This window comes from Bombina bombina, chromosome 1 (genome assembly GCF_027579735.1).
Source record: "Bombina bombina isolate aBomBom1 chromosome 1, aBomBom1.pri, whole genome shotgun sequence".
Taxonomy (NCBI): Eukaryota; Metazoa; Chordata; class Amphibia; order Anura; family Bombinatoridae; genus Bombina; species Bombina bombina.
Window position 1 is genome coordinate 986,581,939 of NC_069499.1, and position 22,690 is coordinate 986,604,628.

The 22,690-nt window shown below is 35.2% G+C and overlaps 1 protein-coding gene across 7 annotated transcripts in view; it reads right to left on the reverse strand.

The window, feature by feature from the left end:
* Positions 1 to 22,690, reverse strand: part of KCNQ2 (potassium voltage-gated channel subfamily Q member 2) — a 242,672-nt gene that overhangs the window by 138,542 nt on the left and 81,440 nt on the right. For all 7 annotated transcript variants that reach the window (XM_053709315.1, XM_053709047.1, XM_053709201.1 and 4 more), the window contains exons 2-8: positions 18,249 to 18,339; positions 18,027 to 18,153; positions 13,677 to 13,852; positions 12,671 to 12,796; positions 10,393 to 10,503; positions 7,969 to 8,064; positions 4,112 to 4,206 (exon numbers count right to left, since the gene is read on the reverse strand). In XM_053709315.1, the coding sequence (XP_053565290.1) occupies positions 4,112 to 4,206; positions 7,969 to 8,064; positions 10,393 to 10,503; positions 12,671 to 12,796; positions 13,677 to 13,852; positions 18,027 to 18,153; positions 18,249 to 18,339 (822 nt within the window). The remainder of the gene's footprint in view (positions 1 to 4,111; positions 4,207 to 7,968; positions 8,065 to 10,392; positions 10,504 to 12,670; positions 12,797 to 13,676; positions 13,853 to 18,026; positions 18,154 to 18,248; positions 18,340 to 22,690) is intronic.

Here is a 22,690-nt window from a genome sequence, read left to right on the forward strand (position 1 = left end):
GCAAGGTTGCCCCTTGTCGCCACTTCTTTTTAATATCGCGCTGGAACCTCTCGCGATACGATTCAGAGATGTCTTGATAGGAGTCCCTTTTGGTCTACAGCGCCTTAAAACACTGCTTTATGCAGATGATGTGTTGGTCTTTCTGGCCAATATTCAGCAGTCTATCCCTTTGATCCTTAATGTGCTGGAAATTTTTAGCTTTTTTTCTGGTTATAAGATAAACATAGAGAAGAGTGAATTAATGTGTATAAATAATTCCCAGTTAGTAGGACTTAATATTCCATTAAGTATATTGGTATAAAGCTAACTTTGAGCCCATATTTCAAAAAATAGGAATGGATCTGCTTCTCTGGGCCGCTTTTCCCTTGTCCATCACTGCCAGGGTTAATCTAATAAAATCAATCATCTTTCCGTAGTTGTTATATCCTCTCCAGAATCTACCTCTATTCTTACTGAATAAAGATCTAAAGCTTTTTAATACTCAAATTTCTAAGTTTATTTGTAATAATAAAAGGCCTCGAATTGCACTTGCAAAATTAATGCAAAATCGTGGATCAGCGGGATTGGCGCTTCCTAACCTTAAATTGTATAATCTGGCGGCGATGGTTAAAACAGCAATAGATTGGCTTGCCGGCACCAATTTGGTTTCATCAGAAGAGCTAGAAAATTATTTGATTGCCCCATTCGCGTTAAAAGCGATACTACATTCTCCAATTCAGAAGCTTCCTCAGAATGTTTGCTGTCTTATCACTTTTAGAAATATAGTTTCAGCCTGGCAAAAGTTTTGTGCAATTATTGATATAGATTTTTCATTCTCTGAATGGCTTCGGATTGCAAATAATCCAAATTTTTTGCCAGGTCTCTACCAAAAAGTTTTCAAAGACTGGGCTGACAAAGGACTACTTTATGTAAAACAGCTATTTGATGAGAATGATCAATTATTAATGGCGGATGTTATTTTTAACAAATTTGATCTGCCTAGATTTAATCTTTTTGCGTATTTTCAAATCCGCCATTTTATCTCGTCACACAGTTGGTCTTGCTCGTCTTTTTCCGCTTGGTCGGATATTAAGCTTGCTGTACAAAAATTTGTTGTAGGAAACTCTTCGATATCCCTGATGTATGATATCATGTTGAATAAGCAGAGTCTCCTATTTAGGAATAACATTTGTGAGGCCTGGCTCCCTGTTATTCCCTCGGTAAATCATGAAAAAATTACTCAGCGTTTTAACTCTTTACATAAGTGTAAAGTTCCGACATCATGGAACGAATCCCACATGAAATTGATCAATAAGTTTTATCTTACGCCGTGGAAAGTTTCTAAATTTTATCCGACTCCGGCTAGTTTATGTCCTCGTTGTTCACATGAGAGGGCAGATTTGATTCACATGTTTTGGACATGTCCTATGGCAAGACAATTGTGGTTAAAGATTATTTTCTGGTTCAATAAACTTTATAAAACAACAATTGGATTAGCTGCGGAAGATGTCATCTTTTTACTTCCGCCACAAGAGGCTGTTAATGATATCACTATAAATAGTTTAAATACTATTATTTTGACTGTTATATATTGCTTACTTAAAAACTGGAAAGCTAGGCGTGTACCGGGATTAGCTATGGTCTTTAAAATGTTACAAGATCAAATTGTTTTTGAATCATACCATCTCTATGAAGCCTCGGAGAAACGTATCAAGAAGTTCCTCTGGAAATGGACGCCAGTTATTCTATCTTATTCACTTCTTTTGCAAAAGCGGATCCTCTCTTCTTTCCTTTCTTCAGTGAGTATCGCAGAACTAACTTTACTTAATATTTTTCCACACACATGGATTACTACACGGTAGGGGCCCATTGGTCGGTTGCGTTCTGGGGGGTGGGGGGGGCGTCCGGGGTGGGGAGGGAGAGAGAAATATTGATTTTTTATATGGTTTTTTTTTTTGTTTTTTTTGTCTGTTCCTGAAGGCAAGGAATATGGAAAGGAATGTAAGGAAAATCTATCCAAGGAAGTCGACAACTTTTTTTTTAGTTATTTAAGATAGAAGTATTAATCATATTATTTATAGGCAGGTAGCTGTTTAGAACTATTTAGTCTGTATAAAGATTGGAATTAGTGTCTGATAATTTCCATCACGTTAATGTATTATTTGTTTCGATGTATACAGATTTACTAGATATATAGTGATGTGGAGCTGTGTCTCCAGACAAGATGTATGAAATGTTGTTGTTTTTTTCTTTTTTTTTTTTTTTCCTTTTCTTCTTTTTGTATGATTTATCCTTTATGAACTAAATAATGAATAAAAAATGATTAAAAAAAAAAAAAAAGAAAGAAACAAGGTAATCACAGATGTAAAAAGTAATCCTGTTGGTTGTGCAAAACTGGGGCATGGGTAATAAATGGATTATCTATCTTATAAAACTATAAAAATTACGGTGTAGACTGTCCCTTTAAACAAAGGTCTATACAATGTAAAATATTGTTCTTCCTTCAGCTTATCTTAAATAGGATAGCAGCTGGTGCTAAATATGTTACACCATTGTGCTGGTGTAAAGAAAAAGGGATTATCAGATGATTAACAACACACAATCAATAGGGTCTGCACTGTAGAAAGACCTTTTAAAAAAAAAACAAAAAAAACAATATGGTTATTTATTTCTGGCTGTCAGACACCTGCTGCCACTTTTATTTCACCAGGAACCAATATTTAAATGGCTAATGAGTTGCTATGGGTATTTTGTGGATCAGTCACCAAACAAAAAACTGTGACAGGATAGTAACCTATTAAATATTATAGTATGGGTCATATATTCAAGCAGGGCAAATATATAAAACATTGGATTGTATAAGGGTATCCTCTCTACAAGGAGAATGTTATATTATATCCAAATTTTTCTTACTAAAAAAAGAGGAACTAGTTGATAGGACAGTAAATCATTGCTGTGTTAACAGTTAATTTTCAAAATGATTAGCTTTTAAACCCTTTGTTTCAGTCCAAAAACGGTAATGGCAACACACCAGGACATTTCCAATTCTTCAGGTTTATGCAAAACACCTCCATCAGACAAAAAGAACAACATTGGAGATGTTTTGAATAAACTTGAAGAACTGGAAATTTCCTGGTGTTCTGCCATTACAGTTTTTGGACTGTATGTGCTGAGGGCCTATGTGTGAGGTCTTTAATGGCATTTGCACCCTCCATATATACAGGTGCTGGAAAATAGCATTTGAAATATAAACCTCTTCATTTCAGGACAAACAATCCATTACTATCTTACAATGCACACATCATAGTAGATGAGGTTAAAAAAAGACCAAAGTCTTTTAAATTTTTATGGGTGGTTCTTGCTTCGCCCATTGTGCTCTCAACATGCCACAATCTTAGCTAAAACATACTTTTCGAGAAAAAAATCTTAGCGTGACAATAGAATTATGAGATATGACGATCCTTTGCACGCTCACAAAAAGGGTCACTGAGCTGTAACATGTTCTGACGTATTTATTGTGTAAGGCTGTGCTCTAAATATTACATTTCCTTTCTAATAAAAAAAAGTTGCTTAACCTATATTTAACTTGCTGTTAGTCTAAAACTCCTCCCACACTCAGTCAGCCATTGAGGAACAGAACAGTTTGAATGCTACTTAGGAGAAGAGGAGACTGATTCTTTACACACTGTCATTATCCAATGAAACGGAGCTCAGTAAAATTACTTCTGACCGCACAACAACAGGATGGTCACTTTTCACACACACACACATACCCCTACATCATGAAGGGTAGTTACCAAAGATCCAAGGGTTTCTGTGCCGTCTTCAGATGTTGACATGATACAATAAAATGCTACAAGCAATGGAAAGAAGTGAGGAGAGCAGATGAAGAAAATAAATGGGGAAATGAAAAGGAAAAAAAAAAAAGGAAACACAAAAAAAAGAGAACAAATTAATGCAAAGTTACAAGGAAGTCACAAGAATGCAAAACATGAGTAAAAAAATAAAACAAACTTAAAATTTAAAAGCAACATGATTAAGAACCAATGTCTGGACACCAGCTGCCAGTTGATGGTGAGAGTGAAATACTGGGAAGTGATGTCAGTGAAGATGATGAGGTCAAAGCAGCTACCTGTACATTGGCACTGTGACCGTGCGCTCATAATACTGCCAGGTGGAATGGAGGTCCATGCGAGACAGGTTGGTGGCGTAGAATCTCCAAGCAGCCTGAAAGAAAAGCAAAGCAGAAGGCATCATAGTTACCAGCATCAACAGTCCTCAGCATTCAAGTGTTTCTTAAGCTATACAACTGTATGAATCAACATTTATTTTTAAGACCATCAGGAAGCTTGTATTGAAGAAACATACACGCCTAAGGCAATTTACATCAAATCTAGTGGTGGGTAAGAATGTAAAGTTAAAGTGTATCAGGGTAGAAGTAATCCAATACAAGTTTTGAAGAAAAGGAGGTATTTGATTTCCTGAAATGTAGTAATTGTATTAGTATGTAACTCAAGACTAAATAATGCCCCCCCTGATAACACTGTGGGGTATGGAATGTAGGGGTGCATAGGTAACACTCCTGAAAGACTAGTTTTCATGAAATGATGAGCCACAATATACTTGTAACAAAGGAAACAGAGTGTGACTCACATTGATATGTCTAATATATCCAGAACAAAAAAGCCCAGAAGAAAATGTGTCTTATGGTGTAGTATTCAGGATAACGATCCCATCACTATTTATAATATAGCTCAGTGCTTATGAAAGGTACATTTATAGGGCCATTAAATACAGTAGACGTTTTCTGACAAATTTAAAAATGTATTTCAGTTTTCAGTCCCCTGTACAGCCATCAGCCAATCACGGACTCATACATATACACTGTGAAGTCTTGCACATGCTCAGTAATAGCTGGTGCCTCAGAAAGTGTGCATATAAAATACTGTGCACAAATTGATAATGGAAGCAAATTGGAAAGTCTCTTAAAACTGCATGTTCTGTCTGAATCATGAAAGTTTAATTTTGACTTTAGTGTCTGAGCTAAGTGCAACACAAAATAACACTTGAAAACTTGTGTTAAAGAGACATGAAACCCATATTTTTTCTTTTATGATTTAGAAAGAGCAGGCAATTTTAAACAACTCTCAAATTTACTTCTATTATCTAATATGCTTTATTCTCTTGTTATACTTTGCTGCAAAGCATATCTAGATAGGCTCAGTAGCCGCTGATTGGTGGCTGCACAATAGATGCCTTGTGTGTATGAGAGTATGTATGTATGTGTATGTATAGGTATGTATATATGTGTATATATGTATACATATATATATATATGTATGTATGTATATATGTATGTATATATGTATGTATATATGTATATATGTGTACAGGTATACCCCGCTCATACAGCGGGTTAGGGACCGGAGCCCCGCTGTAAAGTGAAAACCGCCTTAAAGTGAAACAATGCAGTTTTAGCTTTCTTTTCAATTGCCAGTGTGTTTAAAGACTTGAAAACAAGTTTGAACAAATATTAGGGGTGCAATAGTGCTACATTTAGTTTAACACTACCACAGCACAGTATTCAATTAGGATTCAATAAATACTGTACCTTTAAAATAGTGACAATTACTGTAGTAAAATTTGCCAGACTATAGCACTGCGACACAGATTGCACTGTAATGCTGTAAACAGAGTGAACTAATCATAACAAAAGGGTGCCAGTCACTTTTCTAGCAATCTCATGACGATTATTGCACTGTTTCAAAAATCCTTGGAGGTTGAACTTTAGCTCCATAAAGTGCTGTATTAGCGAAGCGCTGTAAAGTGAGGTATACCTGTATGTATATATATGTGTGTATGTATGTATGTATGTATGTATGTATATGTATATATGTATGCATGTATATACGTATGTATGTAAGTTTTAAACATATTTCATTAGAAAATCATAATTTAAATGTTAGTGAATAATCTAATAATAATAATAATAATAATAATAATGTTGGGCTGTTGTGCAGATGGGTTCTGTTAGGAAATCATACCTTAAGGCTATTTGGAAACAACCGCTTTTCCTTGAGGAATTGCTCTTAAGCTCTTATGAATGTGAATTTTTAATAAAGGAAGTCATTTGAGCAGCATAATGTACTAGTTTTTGTTTCTTTGTTTTTTGCAATAACAAATTTGATACTATTTATATAATTCATGTAATTCTCTCATTTATAAAGATCTAGGTCTTGCCTGGCCTAAGTATATTCGAAATTGGTCAAATCCTTTAAATACTACAAAAAATGATAAACCTACATAACAAAAACATGTTTCAATTATGTGTGCAGAATATTAGTGAACAATAAATCATTTTATCACAAGCATAGAACTTATAGGCTTGAATACAATTTGCCCATCTAAAGCTCTAGAAACCCTTTTCCCATTATATATCTATATTTAAAAATACTGCTGTCTCCTATATATTATGACAAGCTCCTAAGTCTGATATAAATTAGTCAAACACTGCTTCAGGTTATACAGTTGGCTGCTTATTGGTGTCCTCTAAATAAATACAATGTTAAAACAAAGAGTCACAATTTAGAGACATGATCTCAGATGTATGTGATTATCTAGTGCTAGCTAGGGGGAAAATATTGCAGGGAATTCCATGAAATTATTGATTGTACATTAAATTAAGCTTTCACAATTCAGATAGAGCATGACATGTTATGTACATTTCCAAATTACTTAACAACTTTGTTTCTTTCTCTTTGTATCCTTTGTTTAAGAGCATACCTTTGTAAACTCATCAGGAATAATTCACTGATAGGATCTAGCTGGTGACTGGTGGCTGCACATATATGACTCATCTGATGTCTTCAGCTAGCTCCCAGTAGTGTGTTGCTGCTTCTTCAACAAATGCCAAGCGAACAAAGCAAATTTGATAAAAGAAGTAATTTGGAAAGTGTTTTAAAATTGCATTCTGAATCATGAAAATGTAATTTTGCCTTTACCCAATAAGAAATGTGCAGTTGCTTTTTCAATATCAAATTACTGATGTCTCTTTTGTTCTTAATGGTGCTAAGAGCCAAACAAACCCTTGGAAAGCAGAGGTGGCCTGCAGGCCATAGGTTGGGTGCCCTATACTAAATAATTATTTTTGCTCTAATGGCATCACTAGAGAAGGAGGAAGACCTATAACTGGTTATAATTTTCCCTGTATTTCAGCTTTCTGTTTCTAGACTGAAGTGCCTCTTCTAGATGAGTTTTAGGACCTGTCATCGGGAGATAACCAACAAACTGTTTGAGTGGTAACTTTTCTTGTTAAAATGTTCTGATATATGAAATATGTTGTTTTTCTAGCAAATACTGTTATATTATAGAATTTACTTTATTCACTGGAATAAAGTAAAAAAGTTAAAATTAAAGGACCAGTCAACACTGTAGATTTGCATAATCAACAAATGCATGATAATAAGACAATGCAATAGCACTTAGTCTGAACTTCAAATGAGTGGTAGAATTTTGTTAAATAAATTGCAAAGTTATGCCTATTTCCACTCCCCCTGTATCATGTGACAGCCATCAGCCAATCACAAATGCATATACGTATATGCTGTGAATTCTTGCACATGCTCAGTAGGAGTTGGTGACTCAAAAAGTGTAAATATAAAAAGACTGTGCACATTTTGTTAATGGAAGTAAATTGGAAAGCTGTATAAAATTGCATGCTGTATCTGAATTATGAAGTTTAATTTTGACTTGAGTGTCCCTTTTAAGAGTAGAATATACAAGGCACATTATTATGTAGTCTTTGCAATCTTATCTCTTGCTCTTTTTTCTCCCTATGCCCATCTTACTCTTTCTGCTCTTATTCTCCCTATTTAGGTTCCCTTTTCTCCCTAGAAATCACACCTCCCACTCATACCACATCCAGCCACCTGCAGTGAGAAACTAACGGAGAAAGCACCAGATGGTCATCATTTTCCTGAGCAATGCTACCTGAATTAGCCCAGCTGCAGGATTACGTCTTTTCTCAAAGTGCTTTTGTCGATGTTGTTCTTGTACCTTCAGGGCAAACCCAGAACCCAGAATCCCCTACAGAACAGAAAGAAGATTATTTAGTTCCATAGAAGAAAGACAGAACGATAGAGAGATGGAGGCAGAGATAGAGATAAATATATGGCCTGATGTTCTATAGAGAAATACTCGTCAGTCTTTGTATTTCCCTTTCACTTTTTACCCTGAAAATAGGGTTTCTCGCTAAGAAGCATATGCTGCATTTTCTTATGGGGAGGAGATGCATACATTACAAAAGCGCACAATGAAAATAGTAATTTAAAAACCATACCAAAAGAATAGTTTAACCATTCACATAAAAATATGCAGGGAAATATTGTATTGTTAAGGTGCATCAATATTTGTAACAAAACTATTCACCAAAAATCATATTCGATCAAAAACCTAAAATTTGTAGGTAAATTACACAGGAATAAATTGAATTAGCTATGCACAGCGTAAATCGTAATTTAAATACACTTAATGTACAAAATAAAGCAAGAAATTTGTACTTAAAAGTACAAAATACAAAGAGTAATTGTTTTTTTTCCTTCCTTAACGACCAAAAATTGTCAGTTAGTGACAATGGACGTACCTGGTATGTCCTCGGTCTAATTGAGTGCTGGAAGCGATTGTGATTGCTTCCAGCAGCTCTCAGGGTATTGCAGTGATGCCTCGATATTGAGGCATCCTGCAATACCCTTTTTTAAGCATCCGATGCAGAGAGAGCCACTCTAAGGCCCTCTCTGCATCGGCCATCGATGGTGCCGATCGTTGGTGGGTGGGAGCTGCTGCTGGGAGGCGGGTGGGTGGCCCATCGATGGTTACTTCCTATCCCTGTACTGTAAGAGCGCGCACAGTCATGGTAGCGTCACATTTGCATAATAAATATAAATGATTTGTGAAGGATGCAGAGGGAGAGGGGAATTTAATGTCGGGCAAGGGATCTGGGAGGGGGAGGGAGATAGGGTATTGAGGGGGGCAGCGACACTACAGAAGTTTTATTTAGAAATAATAAATAAAAAAGCATTTTTGTTTAGGGGGGACAAACTTGGTACTGCCAGTACCCAAGATGGTGGCAAATAGGTAGAGGGGGGAGGGTTAAAGAGCTATATTGGGGGGGGGGCATCAGGGGAGGTTGGGGGCTAAGGGGGGATCCAGAACTACAGAATAAATATATATATATTTTTTAAAAATGCTTTTTATTTTAGTACTGGCAGACTTTCTGCCAGTACTTAAGATGGCGATGACAATTGTGAGGTGGGGGAGGGAAGAGAGCTGTTTGAGGACGGTCAGGGAGGGATCAGGGGGTGTGATGTGTCAGGTGGGATGCTGATCTCTACACTAAAGCTAAAATTAACCCTACATGCTACCTAATTAACCCGTTAACTGCTGGGCATAATACAAGTGTGGTGCGCAGCGTCATTTAGCGACCTTTTAATTACCAAAAAGCAATACCAAAGCCATATATGTCTACTATTTCTGAACAAAGGGGATCACGGAGAAGCATTTACAACTATTTGTATCATAATTGCACAAGCTGTTTGTAAATAATTTCAGTGAGAAACCTAAAGTTTGTGAAAAAGTTAGTAAAAAAGTTAACTTTTTTTTTTAATTTGATCATATTTGGCAGTGAAATGGTGGCATGAAATATATCAAAATGGGCCTAGATCAATAATTTGGGTTGCCTACTAAAAAAAATATATACATGAGAAGGGTTATTCAGGGGTTCCTAACAGATATCAGTGTTACAATGTAACTAATTTAAAAAAATAAAAATGGTTTTGAAATAGCAAAGTGCTACTTGTATTTATTGCCCTATAACTTGCAAAAAAAGCAAAGAACATGTAAACATTGGGTATTTCTAAACTCAGGATAAAATTTAGAAACTATTTAGCATAGAAGTTTTTTGGTGGTTGTAGATGTGTAACAGATTTTGGGGGTCAAAGTTAGAAAAAGTGTTTTTTTTTTTCATTTTTCATCATATTTTATAAAAAAAAATATAGTAAATTATATGATATGATGAAAATAATGGTATCTTTAGAAAGTCCATTTAATGGCGAGAAAAATGTATATAATGTGTGGGTACAGTAATCCAGTATTGGATTTTATTCCCCAATTTTACAGCTGCAAAAATACAAATATTCCAAAATCTAAACTATTATGAAATCCAAAGCTTTTCCAGCCCCAAGCAGTTTGGAAAAAGGGTCTTCTACCTGTATATATATTGGAAGCGTTTTACAATCGATTAGTGAAACACATTCTTATACAAAGGCTAATCTAATTAAAAATATAGCTTGATCAGTGTTGATTATAGAATTTTGGTATATACTGAATTGTAATGAATTCACCATAACAGAGACTTACAGCAGGAAGAGCAAAGAAGGAAACTCCAATAAGAGTGAAGGTGGCAGCGAGGAGACGTCCATTCCATGTTTGTGGGTACTTATCACCATATCCAATGGTGGTGAGAGTTATCTGAGAGAGGCAAAGAGATTAGGGACAGGTGTATGGAATTATTTACCATTGGAAGGTGGAATATCAGCACAATCTAGGAAATTGATTTAATATGGGGCACAATGAGGTTTTCCATCTTTGTGCTGATTCCACTTCACAAGAAATGTGCATCATTTTGGAATATAATAACTGTCTTTTCATTGCCGATTTAACTTTAGAACAAATACATTTATTTAAACTGCAGTCAAATTTAATTTTGTTAAACAGTGATAAAAAAAAAATCTTTAGACGGTTAGGCAAATAACTCTAAGAAAAAATAAATTTGCCATTTATTAAAAGAATAACATATTCAGAGAAGCAGCTATAAAGATTTCATTGTATTCAAAGTTGCTTCAGAAACACTTTCAAATGAGCTGGGCTCGCTTTCCAGCCCCTACTAGTAGGTTTTTTTCTGCTGCTGCCTTCTGTTTGCATAGCTTTTCTACAGTCCATGCTGCTGTAAAAATTAGTCATTTGTAAACTGTAACAAATTAAAGCCCAGTATCAAATAATACTCTGAAAAACAGGGGCAGTTTAATTCATTAAAGTTTACAAAGAAGCTTATTTTTTTAAAATACTTACCTTTGCATTATGGTAAACATAACGTTGATCCTCCGCCTGCAGCTCCTGCTTTCATTAGCATTTGAATTACGTTGCCCCATGAGCTGGACACCAAAGGGGGCATACAATGATTGGAGGAAGCTGGATTCGTCATCGATCTGCTAAAAAAAGCAGCAGATGCGGGCGGAGGATCAGCGTTATGTTTATCATAACGCAAAGGTAAGTAAACTTTAATGAATTAAAGTGCCCCTGTTTTTAAGAGCATAATATGATACTGGGTTTTAACGCGTTAAAGTTTACAAATGACTTTAAGTATAGTTGGAGGTTTTAACAGGCTAAAACAGCTATTTTAAATGACAAACTAAAAGGTAAATTAGCTTTTTGTTAACAGTTTAGTACACTCTAGCAGGTAAAATTAATTATTGGGAATAGATTAGGGGAAAAACACATTTATGCTACATTGTCACTTTATCTTTTCTTTATATATAACTTTTTTCAATAACTTTTCTAAGCTACAAAAACTAAAAACAAAATAGTTGTATTGCCTTTTTTTCACATCAATACTAAATATTTTAACATAATTATGTTTGATTAAAAATTAAGTTCTCACCTAGCTTATTATTTCATTAAATGCATTGAGTGCTTTAGAGTAAGTGCTTTAAAGTATACTTGTAGGAAGAAATTCTTAATTTGTGTTGCATTATTAATTGTTGATAATTTGCTATCATAACATCATTAGAATATTGAATATTATATAAGCCACTTTGATGGATTATACTGATATTACAATGGTTTTAGGAAGTATACTTGTGTAAATAAGTATTGGTAAGCAGGAATGTTTTTTATTATTTGATCTGGCTTATGAATAGTCTCTAAAGGATCACTTTAAGGGACAGTCAACTCCAAAGTTTATATTGTTTAAAAAGATAGATAATCCCTTTATTACCTATTTCAAAATTTTGCACAACCAACACTGCTATATTAATACTTTTAACCTCTGTGATTACCTTGTATCTAAGCTTCATCTGAAAGCCCTCGATAACATGGCTATTTATTTATGTATTATCTATTGACTTGCATTTTAGCCAATTAGTGCAGTGTCATCCACAACCCACGGGCATGAGCACAATGTTATCTATATGGCCCACATGAACTAGCAGTCTCCTATTGTGAAAAGCTAATAAAAAAGCATGTGATAAGAGGCTGTCGGTAGTGGCTTAGATACAGGCAGAAATTTAGAGGTTTAAATGTTATAAAGTATATTAATATAACAATGTTGGTTGTGCAAAGCTAGGGGATGGGTAGTAAAGGCATTATCTATCTTTTTAAACAATAACATTTTTAGTGTTGACTGTCCCTTTAAGGGAAAATGTATCAAGTTGCATTTGCATCTTTTAAAACCTTGAGGTGCAGCATGCAAGCACAAATGTAAGAATCAGTTCCTGATTTTTATCCTCACTGCCACCTCAGAGGGAGTTCAGGGTGACTAAAAGGCACTGCTGTTGAGCGATTAGTTACTTGAGAGCAGGGAGCGGCTTAAATTTTTAAAGAATTAAACATTCTTCTTTAAGAAATATCAATTACTCACCAGGCCCCACCACAGGGCATCTGCATAGGTATCAAACATGGTATTTGCTTCTTTCTCCGCAAGATATACAAGGAAAGAGGCTAAAATCAGGCAAAGGAATCCAATGTACCAGGCAGTGATCAGCTCCTGCAGGGTAAAGAAAAAAGAAATGATTGGATGACTTACATTTGCACCTATAATGCACATGACCCCCATGAACTGTGTATAGTACAGTGTGCCAAGACTCAAACATTTCTCAAATTTTATACAGACAATACAAAATGGATTGAAAGTGCATATTACTTTTTGCAATGGTCTTTAGTACCTTTTTCTGTAGAGAACAAATTACATATAAAGAGAGAAATACCAAACACATATTTATCTCAGCCTGTAATCTGGGTCTTTTACTAGGTCATAAAGTCTATTGGCTTTTAAAGTTTGAAATGTGTCCTTTAGTATTGCTTAGGTTTTGTCACCATGAATGAGACAGCACAGCAGTGTTTTGTGTTTTGGTTAATTGTTTGTGTTCTTGGTAGATAACTTTTCCAAACAATAATTATCAACAGAAAATCACCATTTAAAGGGACATTAAACCCATTTTTTTCTTCTTTCATGCTTCAGATATAGCAAACAATTTTAAACAACTTTCTAATTTACTTCTATAATCAAATTTGCTTCAGTGTCTTGGCATCATTTGATGAAGGAGCAGTAATACACTACTGGGAGGTAACTGAACATACGGCCAATGACAAGAAGCATACTGAAGCACCAATTAGCAGCTAGCTCCCAGTAGTGCATTTATTCTCCTGAGCCTACCTGGGTATGCTTTTAAACAAAGGATACCAAGAGAACAAACAAATGATATAACAGAAGTAAACAGGAAAGTGGTCTAAAAGTCAATGCTCTCTGAATTATGGAAGATTACTGTCCCTCTATAAGGATTTTTGTAGATACATATTTGTGAATTTGATAAGTTTTTCTAAAGAATTTTAATTAAACTCAATGTTGTACTTTCTGAATGTGTTACCTTGCTATGCGCATACACCACAGAGCCAAGCAGTTTCCATGTTCCTCCCCTCCGGTCCATTCTAATCATACGCAGAATCTGCAGGAACCTTAGGGACCTAAGGGCAGAGGTGGCAAAGACATTTCCCTGGGACCCTGCAGCCAGAACGGCTATGGACGCAATCAACACCATGATGTCTGCATCAGAACAGAAAAAAATGTTTCTTAAATTAGAGAAATAGACTGTGTGTGTATGTGTATATAAGTTTGTGTATATAAGTTTGTGTGTATATATATATATATATATATATATATATATATATATATATATATATAGGGAGTGCAGAATTATTAGGCAAGTTGTATTTTTGAGGATTAATTTTATTATTGAACAACAACCATGTTCTCAATGAACCCAAAAAACTCATTAATATCAAAGCTGAATAGTTTTGGAAGTAGTTTTTAGTTTGTTTTTAGTTATAGCTATTTTAGGGGGATATCTGTGTGTGCAGGTGACTATTACTGTGCATAATTATTAGGCAACTTAACAAAAAACAAATATATACCCATTTCAATTATTTATTTTTACCAGTGAAACCAATATAACATCTCAACATTCACAAATATACATTTCTGACATTCAAAAACAAAACAAAAACAAATCAGTGACCAATATAGCCACCTTTCTTTGCAAGGACACTCAAAAGCCTGCCATCCATGGATTCTGTCAGTGTTTTGATCTGTTCACCATCAACATTGCGTGCAGCAGCAACCACAGCCTCCCAGACACTGTTCAGAGAGGTGTACTGTTTTCCCTCCTTGTAAATCTCACATTTGATGATGGACCACAGGTTCTCAATGGGGTTCAGATCAGGTGAACAAGGAGGCCATGTCATTAGATTTTCTTCTTTTATACCCTTTCTTGCCAGCCACGCTGTGGAGTACTTGGACGCGTGTGATGGAGCATTGTCCTGCATGAAAATCATGTTTTTCTTGAAGGATGCAGACTTCTTCCTGTACCACTGCTTGAAGAAGGTGTCTTCCAGAAACTGGCAGTAGGACTGGGAGTTGAGCTTGACTCCATCCTCAACCCGAAAAGGCCCCACAAGCTCATCTTTGATGATACCAGCCCAAACCAGTACTCCACCTCCACCTTGCTGGCGTCTGAGTCGGACTGGAGCTCTCTGCCCTTTACCAATCCAGCCATGGGCCCATCCATCTGGCCCATCAAGACTCACTCTCATTTCATCAGTCCATAAAACCTTAGAAAAATCAGTCTTGAGATATTTCTTGGCCCAGTCTTGACGTTTCAGCTTGTGTGTCTTGTTCAGTGGTGGTCGTCTTTCAGCCTTTCTTACCTTGGCCATGTCTCTGAGTATTGCACACCTTGTGCTTTTGGGCACTCCAGTGATGTTGCAGCTCTGAAATATGGCCAAACTGGTGGCAAGTGGCATCTTGGCAGCTGCACGCTTGACTTTTCTCAGTTCATGGGCAGTTATTTTGCGCCTTGGTTTTTCCACATGCTTCTTGCGACCCTGTTGACTATTTTGAATGAAACGCTTGATTGTTCGATGATCACGCTTCAGAAGCTTTGCAATTTTAAGAGTGCTGCATCCCTCTGCAAGATATCTCACTATTTTTGACTTTTCTGAGCCTGTCAAGTCCTTCTTTCGACCCATTTTGCCCAAGGAAAGGAAGTTGCCTAATAAGTATGCACACCTGATATAGGGTGTTGATGTCATTAGACCACACCCCTTCTCATTACAGAGATGCACATCACCTAATATGCTTAATTGGTAGTAGGCTTTCGAGCCTATACAGCTTGGAGTAAGACAACATGCATAAAAAGGATGATGTGGTCAAAATACTCATTTGCCTAATAATTCTGCACTCCCTGTATATATTCTCCTATAGATACTCAAATCTGTTTTACCGTCACATAGTGTAATATAACGGTGGTGACCTGATTAAGATTAATAAAATAATTGCCCTTAAACAATATAAATTCTTTAAAGATAATAGGCATGTTTAATAAAATACTCAAGGCATACACAAGTAGGGATATAATTAATGCTACAGTAGCAGAGATTTTGATACAATGATAACAAAATTATAGACTTGGAAAAGATCAGTTTTGGTTACAGAATTTAATTACTAGCATGGATGGACAGAAAGTAAAATAATCAGCATTGTCACACTCTTTACTGGATATCTGAACTTAGCAATAAAAGGAACACTAAACCAAAAATGTTCTTTCATGATTCAGATTCAATTTTAAACTTTCCAATTTATTACTATTATCAAATTGTCTTCGTTCTCTTGGTATCTTGTTGAAAAGCAGGGATGTGGGAGCATGCACATCTCTGGAGCACTATATTGCAAGAATTGTATCCATTTGCAAAAGCACTAGCTAGCAACACTATTTCCTGCCATATAGTGCTCAGATACCTATCTAGGTATCTCTTCAACAAAAAATACAATAGTAACAAAGCAAATTTGATAATAGAAGTAAATTGGAAACATTTTTAAAATTGCATGCTCTGTCTGAATCACAAATTTATTTTGTGTTTCATATCCCTTTAAAAATCCTAATTCTTTAAATTAAAGGGACATTGAACCCAAGTTTTTTCTTTTGTGATAAAGATGGAGCTTGCAATTGTAAGCAACTTTCTAATTTACTCCTATTATCTATTTTTCTTCGTTCTCTTGCTTTCTTTATTTGAAAAAGAAGGCATCTAAGCAATTTTTTTGGTTCAGACCATGGAAAGCACTTGTTTATTGGTGGGTGAATTTATCCACCAATCAGCAAGAACAATCCAGGTTGTTCACCAAAAATAGGCCGGCATCTTAATTTACATTCTTGAATTTCAAATAAATATACCAAGAGAATGAAGACAATTTGATAATAGGAGTAAATTAGAAAGTTGCTTAAAATGGCATGCTCTATCTGAATCACAAAAGAAAAATTTTGGGTTCAGTGTCCCTTTAAGCATAGCAAATAAACAATGCAATGCAACTCACTATTTCACTCATAATTTTCTATTAGTTGATTCAGTTCAGAGAGGCAGCAATACATATATCATACTTATAGTATGATATATGTATATGCTGCACAGATATTGCTTAGATCAGTGAAGATTTCATTTACTTCTGCCTCTTAATTGACTTAAGCAGATGAGGTAAAACAAACACAATCAAGATTTTAAATTGTGTATACATGGAGTGCTCTAAAGATACAAAACCTTACATATATGGGCATAGCTTGAAGGGTCTTAAGGTTTAAAGTGATAGTGGGCACACACCTCTAGGGGGGCCCATCTAGCCCTGCAACTTGTATCATGCCCGGCCCCTATGTATTACCCCCCCCTTACAAAAAAGAACTTGCAGGGAAGGTGTATGGCTTTGTCTTAACAAATATGGTGTCAGTGCTACAGACTCCTTCCAGGTGTCAAGTATCGCTAGTAACTGATAACCCACCAATAAGGTGCTAAATAGCTGGTTAAGTATGATTCAGTCACTAAAGCTGCTATGAAAAATTGTGTGCACTATCATGTCCCTTTAAAAAAAATGTATGTGAATAGTAGTCTACTATTATGCTGTGAATTCTAAATTTGCCTTAAAGGGACATTATACAATCATTTTTTCTTTGCATAAATGTTTTTTAAAATAAATGTATAGTTTTGCTTATTTTTAAATAACATTGCTCTGATTTTCAGACTCCTAACCAAGTCCCAAAGTTTTATGTGAATACTGTCAGCTACCTTCTCCAGCTTGCTCCTGTTTGTGTAAAAGGTCTTTTCATATGCAAAAGAAGGGGGAAGGGGGGAGTGTCTTATTTCCCACTTGCAGTGGGCTTTCCAACTACCTTTTCAACAGAGCTAAACTGAGAGCTTCTAAGTAAGTTTTTAAACAGTTTTATACTGGATTTTTATATCAGTATCTGTGCATCGTATTCTTTATAGTAGTTTCTATTAGATGCAGTTATATGAAAATGAGTGTATACTGTCCCTTTAACTATCTGATGACCCAATGCATGTTGCTAGTATGAATTTGTTATTTGTAAAAAATACTTATCTAATTATAAAGTTCTACCAAAGAACATGGTAGACTGCTTCCATTACTGCTCTAACCTACCCCTAATATTTCTCAAAACAAATTAAATTAAGCTCTTCAGAGAAGGGACCTCATATTCTTTTTATACAGGTATCAGTATTTTGCCCTTTAAAATTGACATTTGTAGAAAACTGTATCCCACAGTGTATGTAGAAGTGCCATAAAAATATACTGTACTTTTAAATGGCAACAAAAATGGATCACTGATCTATCACACAGGCCATCTGAGATTTTAGCCTGAAAATTTGAAGTTCCTCACCAATAACACAGAAAGGTTTGCGGGCAAACTTTAATCTTCCTCTCCAGCCACGATAACGGCAACAACAGCCAGCAGCCCAGATTCGGACAAAGTATTCCACCCCGAACACTACAATGGTTACAATTTCCTGCAAAAAGAAATATGAGGCTATGTTGAGCTTTTTACTTAATCACACCTCAAAAAAAAAAAAAAAAGGCTAGGATATGAGAAATGAAAGCTTACCAATATATACAGTGCTCCCTCTGAGCTGTTCTCATACTCTTTAATGGTGGAGAAGACAGAAAGAACAAGACAGGAGAAAACCAACAAGAATCTGTGGAATAAGAAAATATTAAGTTTAATTGCATCCTGCACACTCAGTATATATATAGGAATGGGCACTCACAGGGTTTAAAATGTAATTCAAGCTTTATTGAAGAAATATTTAAAGATTTGTTCTTTCGTTTTGACGTCGAGAGGGCGGCTGATTGCCGCAGCTGTGTCCATATCCAGCTATACTATTATGACATGTTGTCTTGATAAAGGCCTGACTAAGGGCCGAAACGTTGACTTTAAATATTTCTTCAATAAAGCTTGAATTACATTTTAAACCCTGCGAGTGCCTATTCCTATGAGACTATTATATACCTTGACATTTTGGATTTCACCCAGGTCATTTGTGGACTATATAGGGTGGAGTGCTTGATATTCTACATTGTTTAAAATGCACAGGATATTAATATTAATTTAGAAAGCTGCACACTCAAAATAAGAAATAAAGGTGATAATGTTTTCTAGTCTGAACAAATATATGTGTATAGGCACTAATTCCTATCTACACATATATATATATATATATATATATACACATATGTATGTTTGCATATAATCTCATACCCGTATGTATGTGTGTCTACAATTTCCAATTTAAAGCAAGATACAAAAGTTGTGCAAACTGTTATTACAATAATGTATGCACTATTTAAGCTGAAAATAAATGCTGGAAAAAAGTGTGTGAATTATTGCAACCAAAGGTTTGCAGTGTTATATATACATACACTGGTATAAGGTACTAAGTAGGCAAAAATATTAAAAAAAAACAACAATTGGGCAAAGCACAAATCAATACAATGAAAAACAATGAAAAGCAATACAAAAAAAAAGAGAGTCATCCTTTTTGGAGAGGCTCAGAAATGTCCTCTCTTGCTGAGAGGTTAAAGGCTGCTTGTCAGGAAACTCTCAAGGTTCTAGTTGAGGGTGAAGGTTTGTTTATATATATATATATATATATATATATATATATATATATATACATATATACATATATACACATACACATATATATATACACATATATATATATATACATATATACACATACACAGGCATATATACATACACACAGTTAGCCCTCAGTTTATACAAGAGTTCTGATCCTGAAGAAACAGTTAATACAAAAAAAGGTAAAATGAGCCCAGTTACTGTATCAATGAGTCAATGAGAAGTGAACGAGTTAGGTTTCAAGGACACTCAAAATTGACATTAGAAATGTAATAAATTATAATATATATTAAAGCCCTGAAATTAAATGCTATAAATGTAAAAACAGCAACATAAAAAAATATTTTTATACTTGTGAGGTGCCACTATCCATCAATAAGGCAGTGGGGAGTTCAGTTTATCAGCGAGTGAGCAGTCATTTTATTTCTTTGCTGCCTATAAAAAGGACATTTTTAAACATTTTTTTAACATGCTCACTGACATAAACTTCATAGCTTCAATATCAAATAGGCCAGCATGGAAAAATATTTTAACATGGTACTGCTCTTTTATATACATGATAGCCTTTATTTCATAGTTTAGAAACAAATGGCAAACTACTCACATGTGCTGTATGAAGTATTACATAGACAGACAGACAGACAGACAGGAGATAGAAGGCATTATTTAATAGTGAGACATCATTTTTAACTGAATTATATTTATATGACTATCTTCTTTACTTAACATCTTTAAAAGGGTTGTGACACATATTAGCACATAAGTGACTTGCATTTGTGAAATAAAGATTAACACCTAATGTTATTTCTATTACCATAATCTAACTAGGGCTTCTACTAGCACTCCTTTGAAGAACGACATTAGTTGAAATACTTTTTGTGATCATGTCAATGGAGCTTAGTTAAGCAATAAGAAGACAAGTTGTTCTCCTGAGTGCTGAAAACGTATATCAAGTTATCATCATTTTAGAACAGAACAGCATCTGCATGCACAATTCAAGGAGCTAGGGACGTCCTACCACAGTAAGCAAATGCACAGTCTAAAGATTACTGGCAAAGAGAAGTCTTCATGGGAAAGTAGCTGGCTCTAAAGCACTTTTTTATTGAAAAGAAACCTTTTGAATAGGACAAACAAAACAGATATTTTATAGTGGAAAACTGGAAAAACATCCTGTATACTAACAAATCAAAATGTTACTTTTCTTGTTGAAATCTTAAAGTGAAAGTAAATTTTTCCACATTTCCACATATCATTATAGTCTATAGCACTAATATAACATTTTCGCTTGGTTTGTTTTTTATTTACTTCAATATAATAGTTTATATTTTTATATTTTCTTTCCCTACCATTCTCTCCGTTGCTCCTCCCACTCTCCTCTTCCTGGATTTTGTATTCATTACGTATAGAGCGGTCACACCCGCTCTATACGTAGGCTAAAAGCTCGTTCACGATATACGGATGTATTGCGCATGCGCTAATCGGCGATCCGGCTACCAATGCAAATGCGAACGTTCTCATCCCCTAATGTAAACGCGCATGCGTCAAACTGTTTGGCGAATTGTGAACGCGCAACAGAGTTCCAGAAAGTCAATTGGTCGATTGAAAAAACGTGACCAGGAAGTAAATTGCCACATCACCAACGGGCTGAATTGAATATTAAAAAAATATGCATTTAAAAGCGGCGAAAACAGTATTTATTTAATGTTAAAAAAAAGTCATGAATGAAAGTGCTATGGTTTTGTTAGTAATTATGTAAATCTGCAGAGCAGAAGCACTAAGTTTACTTTTACTTTAATCTCTCAACTACACTTCAGCCAAAGAGAAGTACCACTTTTCTGAAAAGACACACTATACATTGTTGCTTAAAGGGACACTGAAACCAATTTTTTTTCTTCCGGAATTTAGATAGAGCATGCAATTTTAAGCAACTTTCTAATTTACTCCTATTATCAATTTTTCTTCGTTCTCTTGCTATCTTTATTTGAAAAAGAAGGCATCTAAGCTTTTTTTTGGTTCAGTACTCTGGACAGAACTTTTTATTGGTGGATGAATTTGTCCACCAATCAGCAAGGACAACCCAGGTTGTTCACCAAAAATGGGCCGCCATCTAAACTTACATTCTTGCATTTCAAATAAAGATACCAAGAGAATGAAGAAAATTTGATAATAGGAGTAAATTAGAAAGTTGCTTAAAATTTCATGCTCTATCTGAATCACAAAAGAAAAAATTTGGGTTCAGTGTCCCTTTAAAGTTGTGTGCAAGAGGATTCATTTTCCAGGAGAACATTGATACTAAACACCCACAGAAGCTGTGCCATGCATATCTCAAATCCTAAGAAAGAGCAAAGAATGTAAAGTTGCATGGTTTTCCCTAAACAATCAGACCTGAACCTCACTAAACGTCAACGGAACGTTTAAGAAAGATAAGCGTGAAATACACGGATATCTCTAAGCACTATCTAAAATGCTCTAATCGAGTATTGGAATAACGTGGACTATAAAATTCTGCGCAATCAGAATCAGTGCCAAACAGAATGAAATACATCAATTAAGCAGCAATATCAAATATTGAGGATGTTTTATTTTAAGTATACACTAATATATATATACACGCACATCTTTTATACTTCTAAAATATATTATTTAATTATTTAATTTACAGCATGCGTGGAAAACACTAGATTTTACACGTTTAAGATTTATAGCATTAGGCAGTGGTGAAAAGTAATCAAAAGTAAAAATGCTTTCTAAAATAGAGATGTTAATAGTTTATTTTTTTAACTGGAAGAGCGGACGCAGCGCTCAGCATGTATCCACACTAACCCGGAAGTCAATTCCCTCAGGGGGTAAGCAGAAAATGCTAACGTCACTTGGAGTGCCGTAGCCAAAGCGGTGGATAGAGCCGCAAAAGTAGTAACAAGGAAAACGGAAACAAATGTTTAAAATCCAAAAATCCTTTGAGGCACATGTAAAAATAGCAAACAGACATGGCAGGACAGTTAAATAGACAGACTGACGCGTTTCGCGTCCCCTAGCTGCGATTACTCAAACTGTTTATGAGTAAGCGCCGATAGGGGGCGCGAAACGCGTCAGCCTTTCTATTTACCTGTCCTGCCATGTCTGTTTGCTATTTTTACATGTGCCTCAATAAAGGATTTTTGGGATTTTAAACATTTTTGGGCTTTGGAGTAGTGCCTGCTTTCCGTTTTCCTTGTCACTTCTTTATTTTTTTAACGAATTAACAAAATGCAAAGTAAGTGCACAGAAGAAAAATCTAGATCAAATCAATATTTGGAGTGACCACTAGACGTGTGCATTCATCTGTTTTGTTGTAAAACTAATGCCTAATATGGCCGCCGCCAGTAGCAATCTGCTCTTTTCAGAGCCAGAGTTCTTGTGAACGT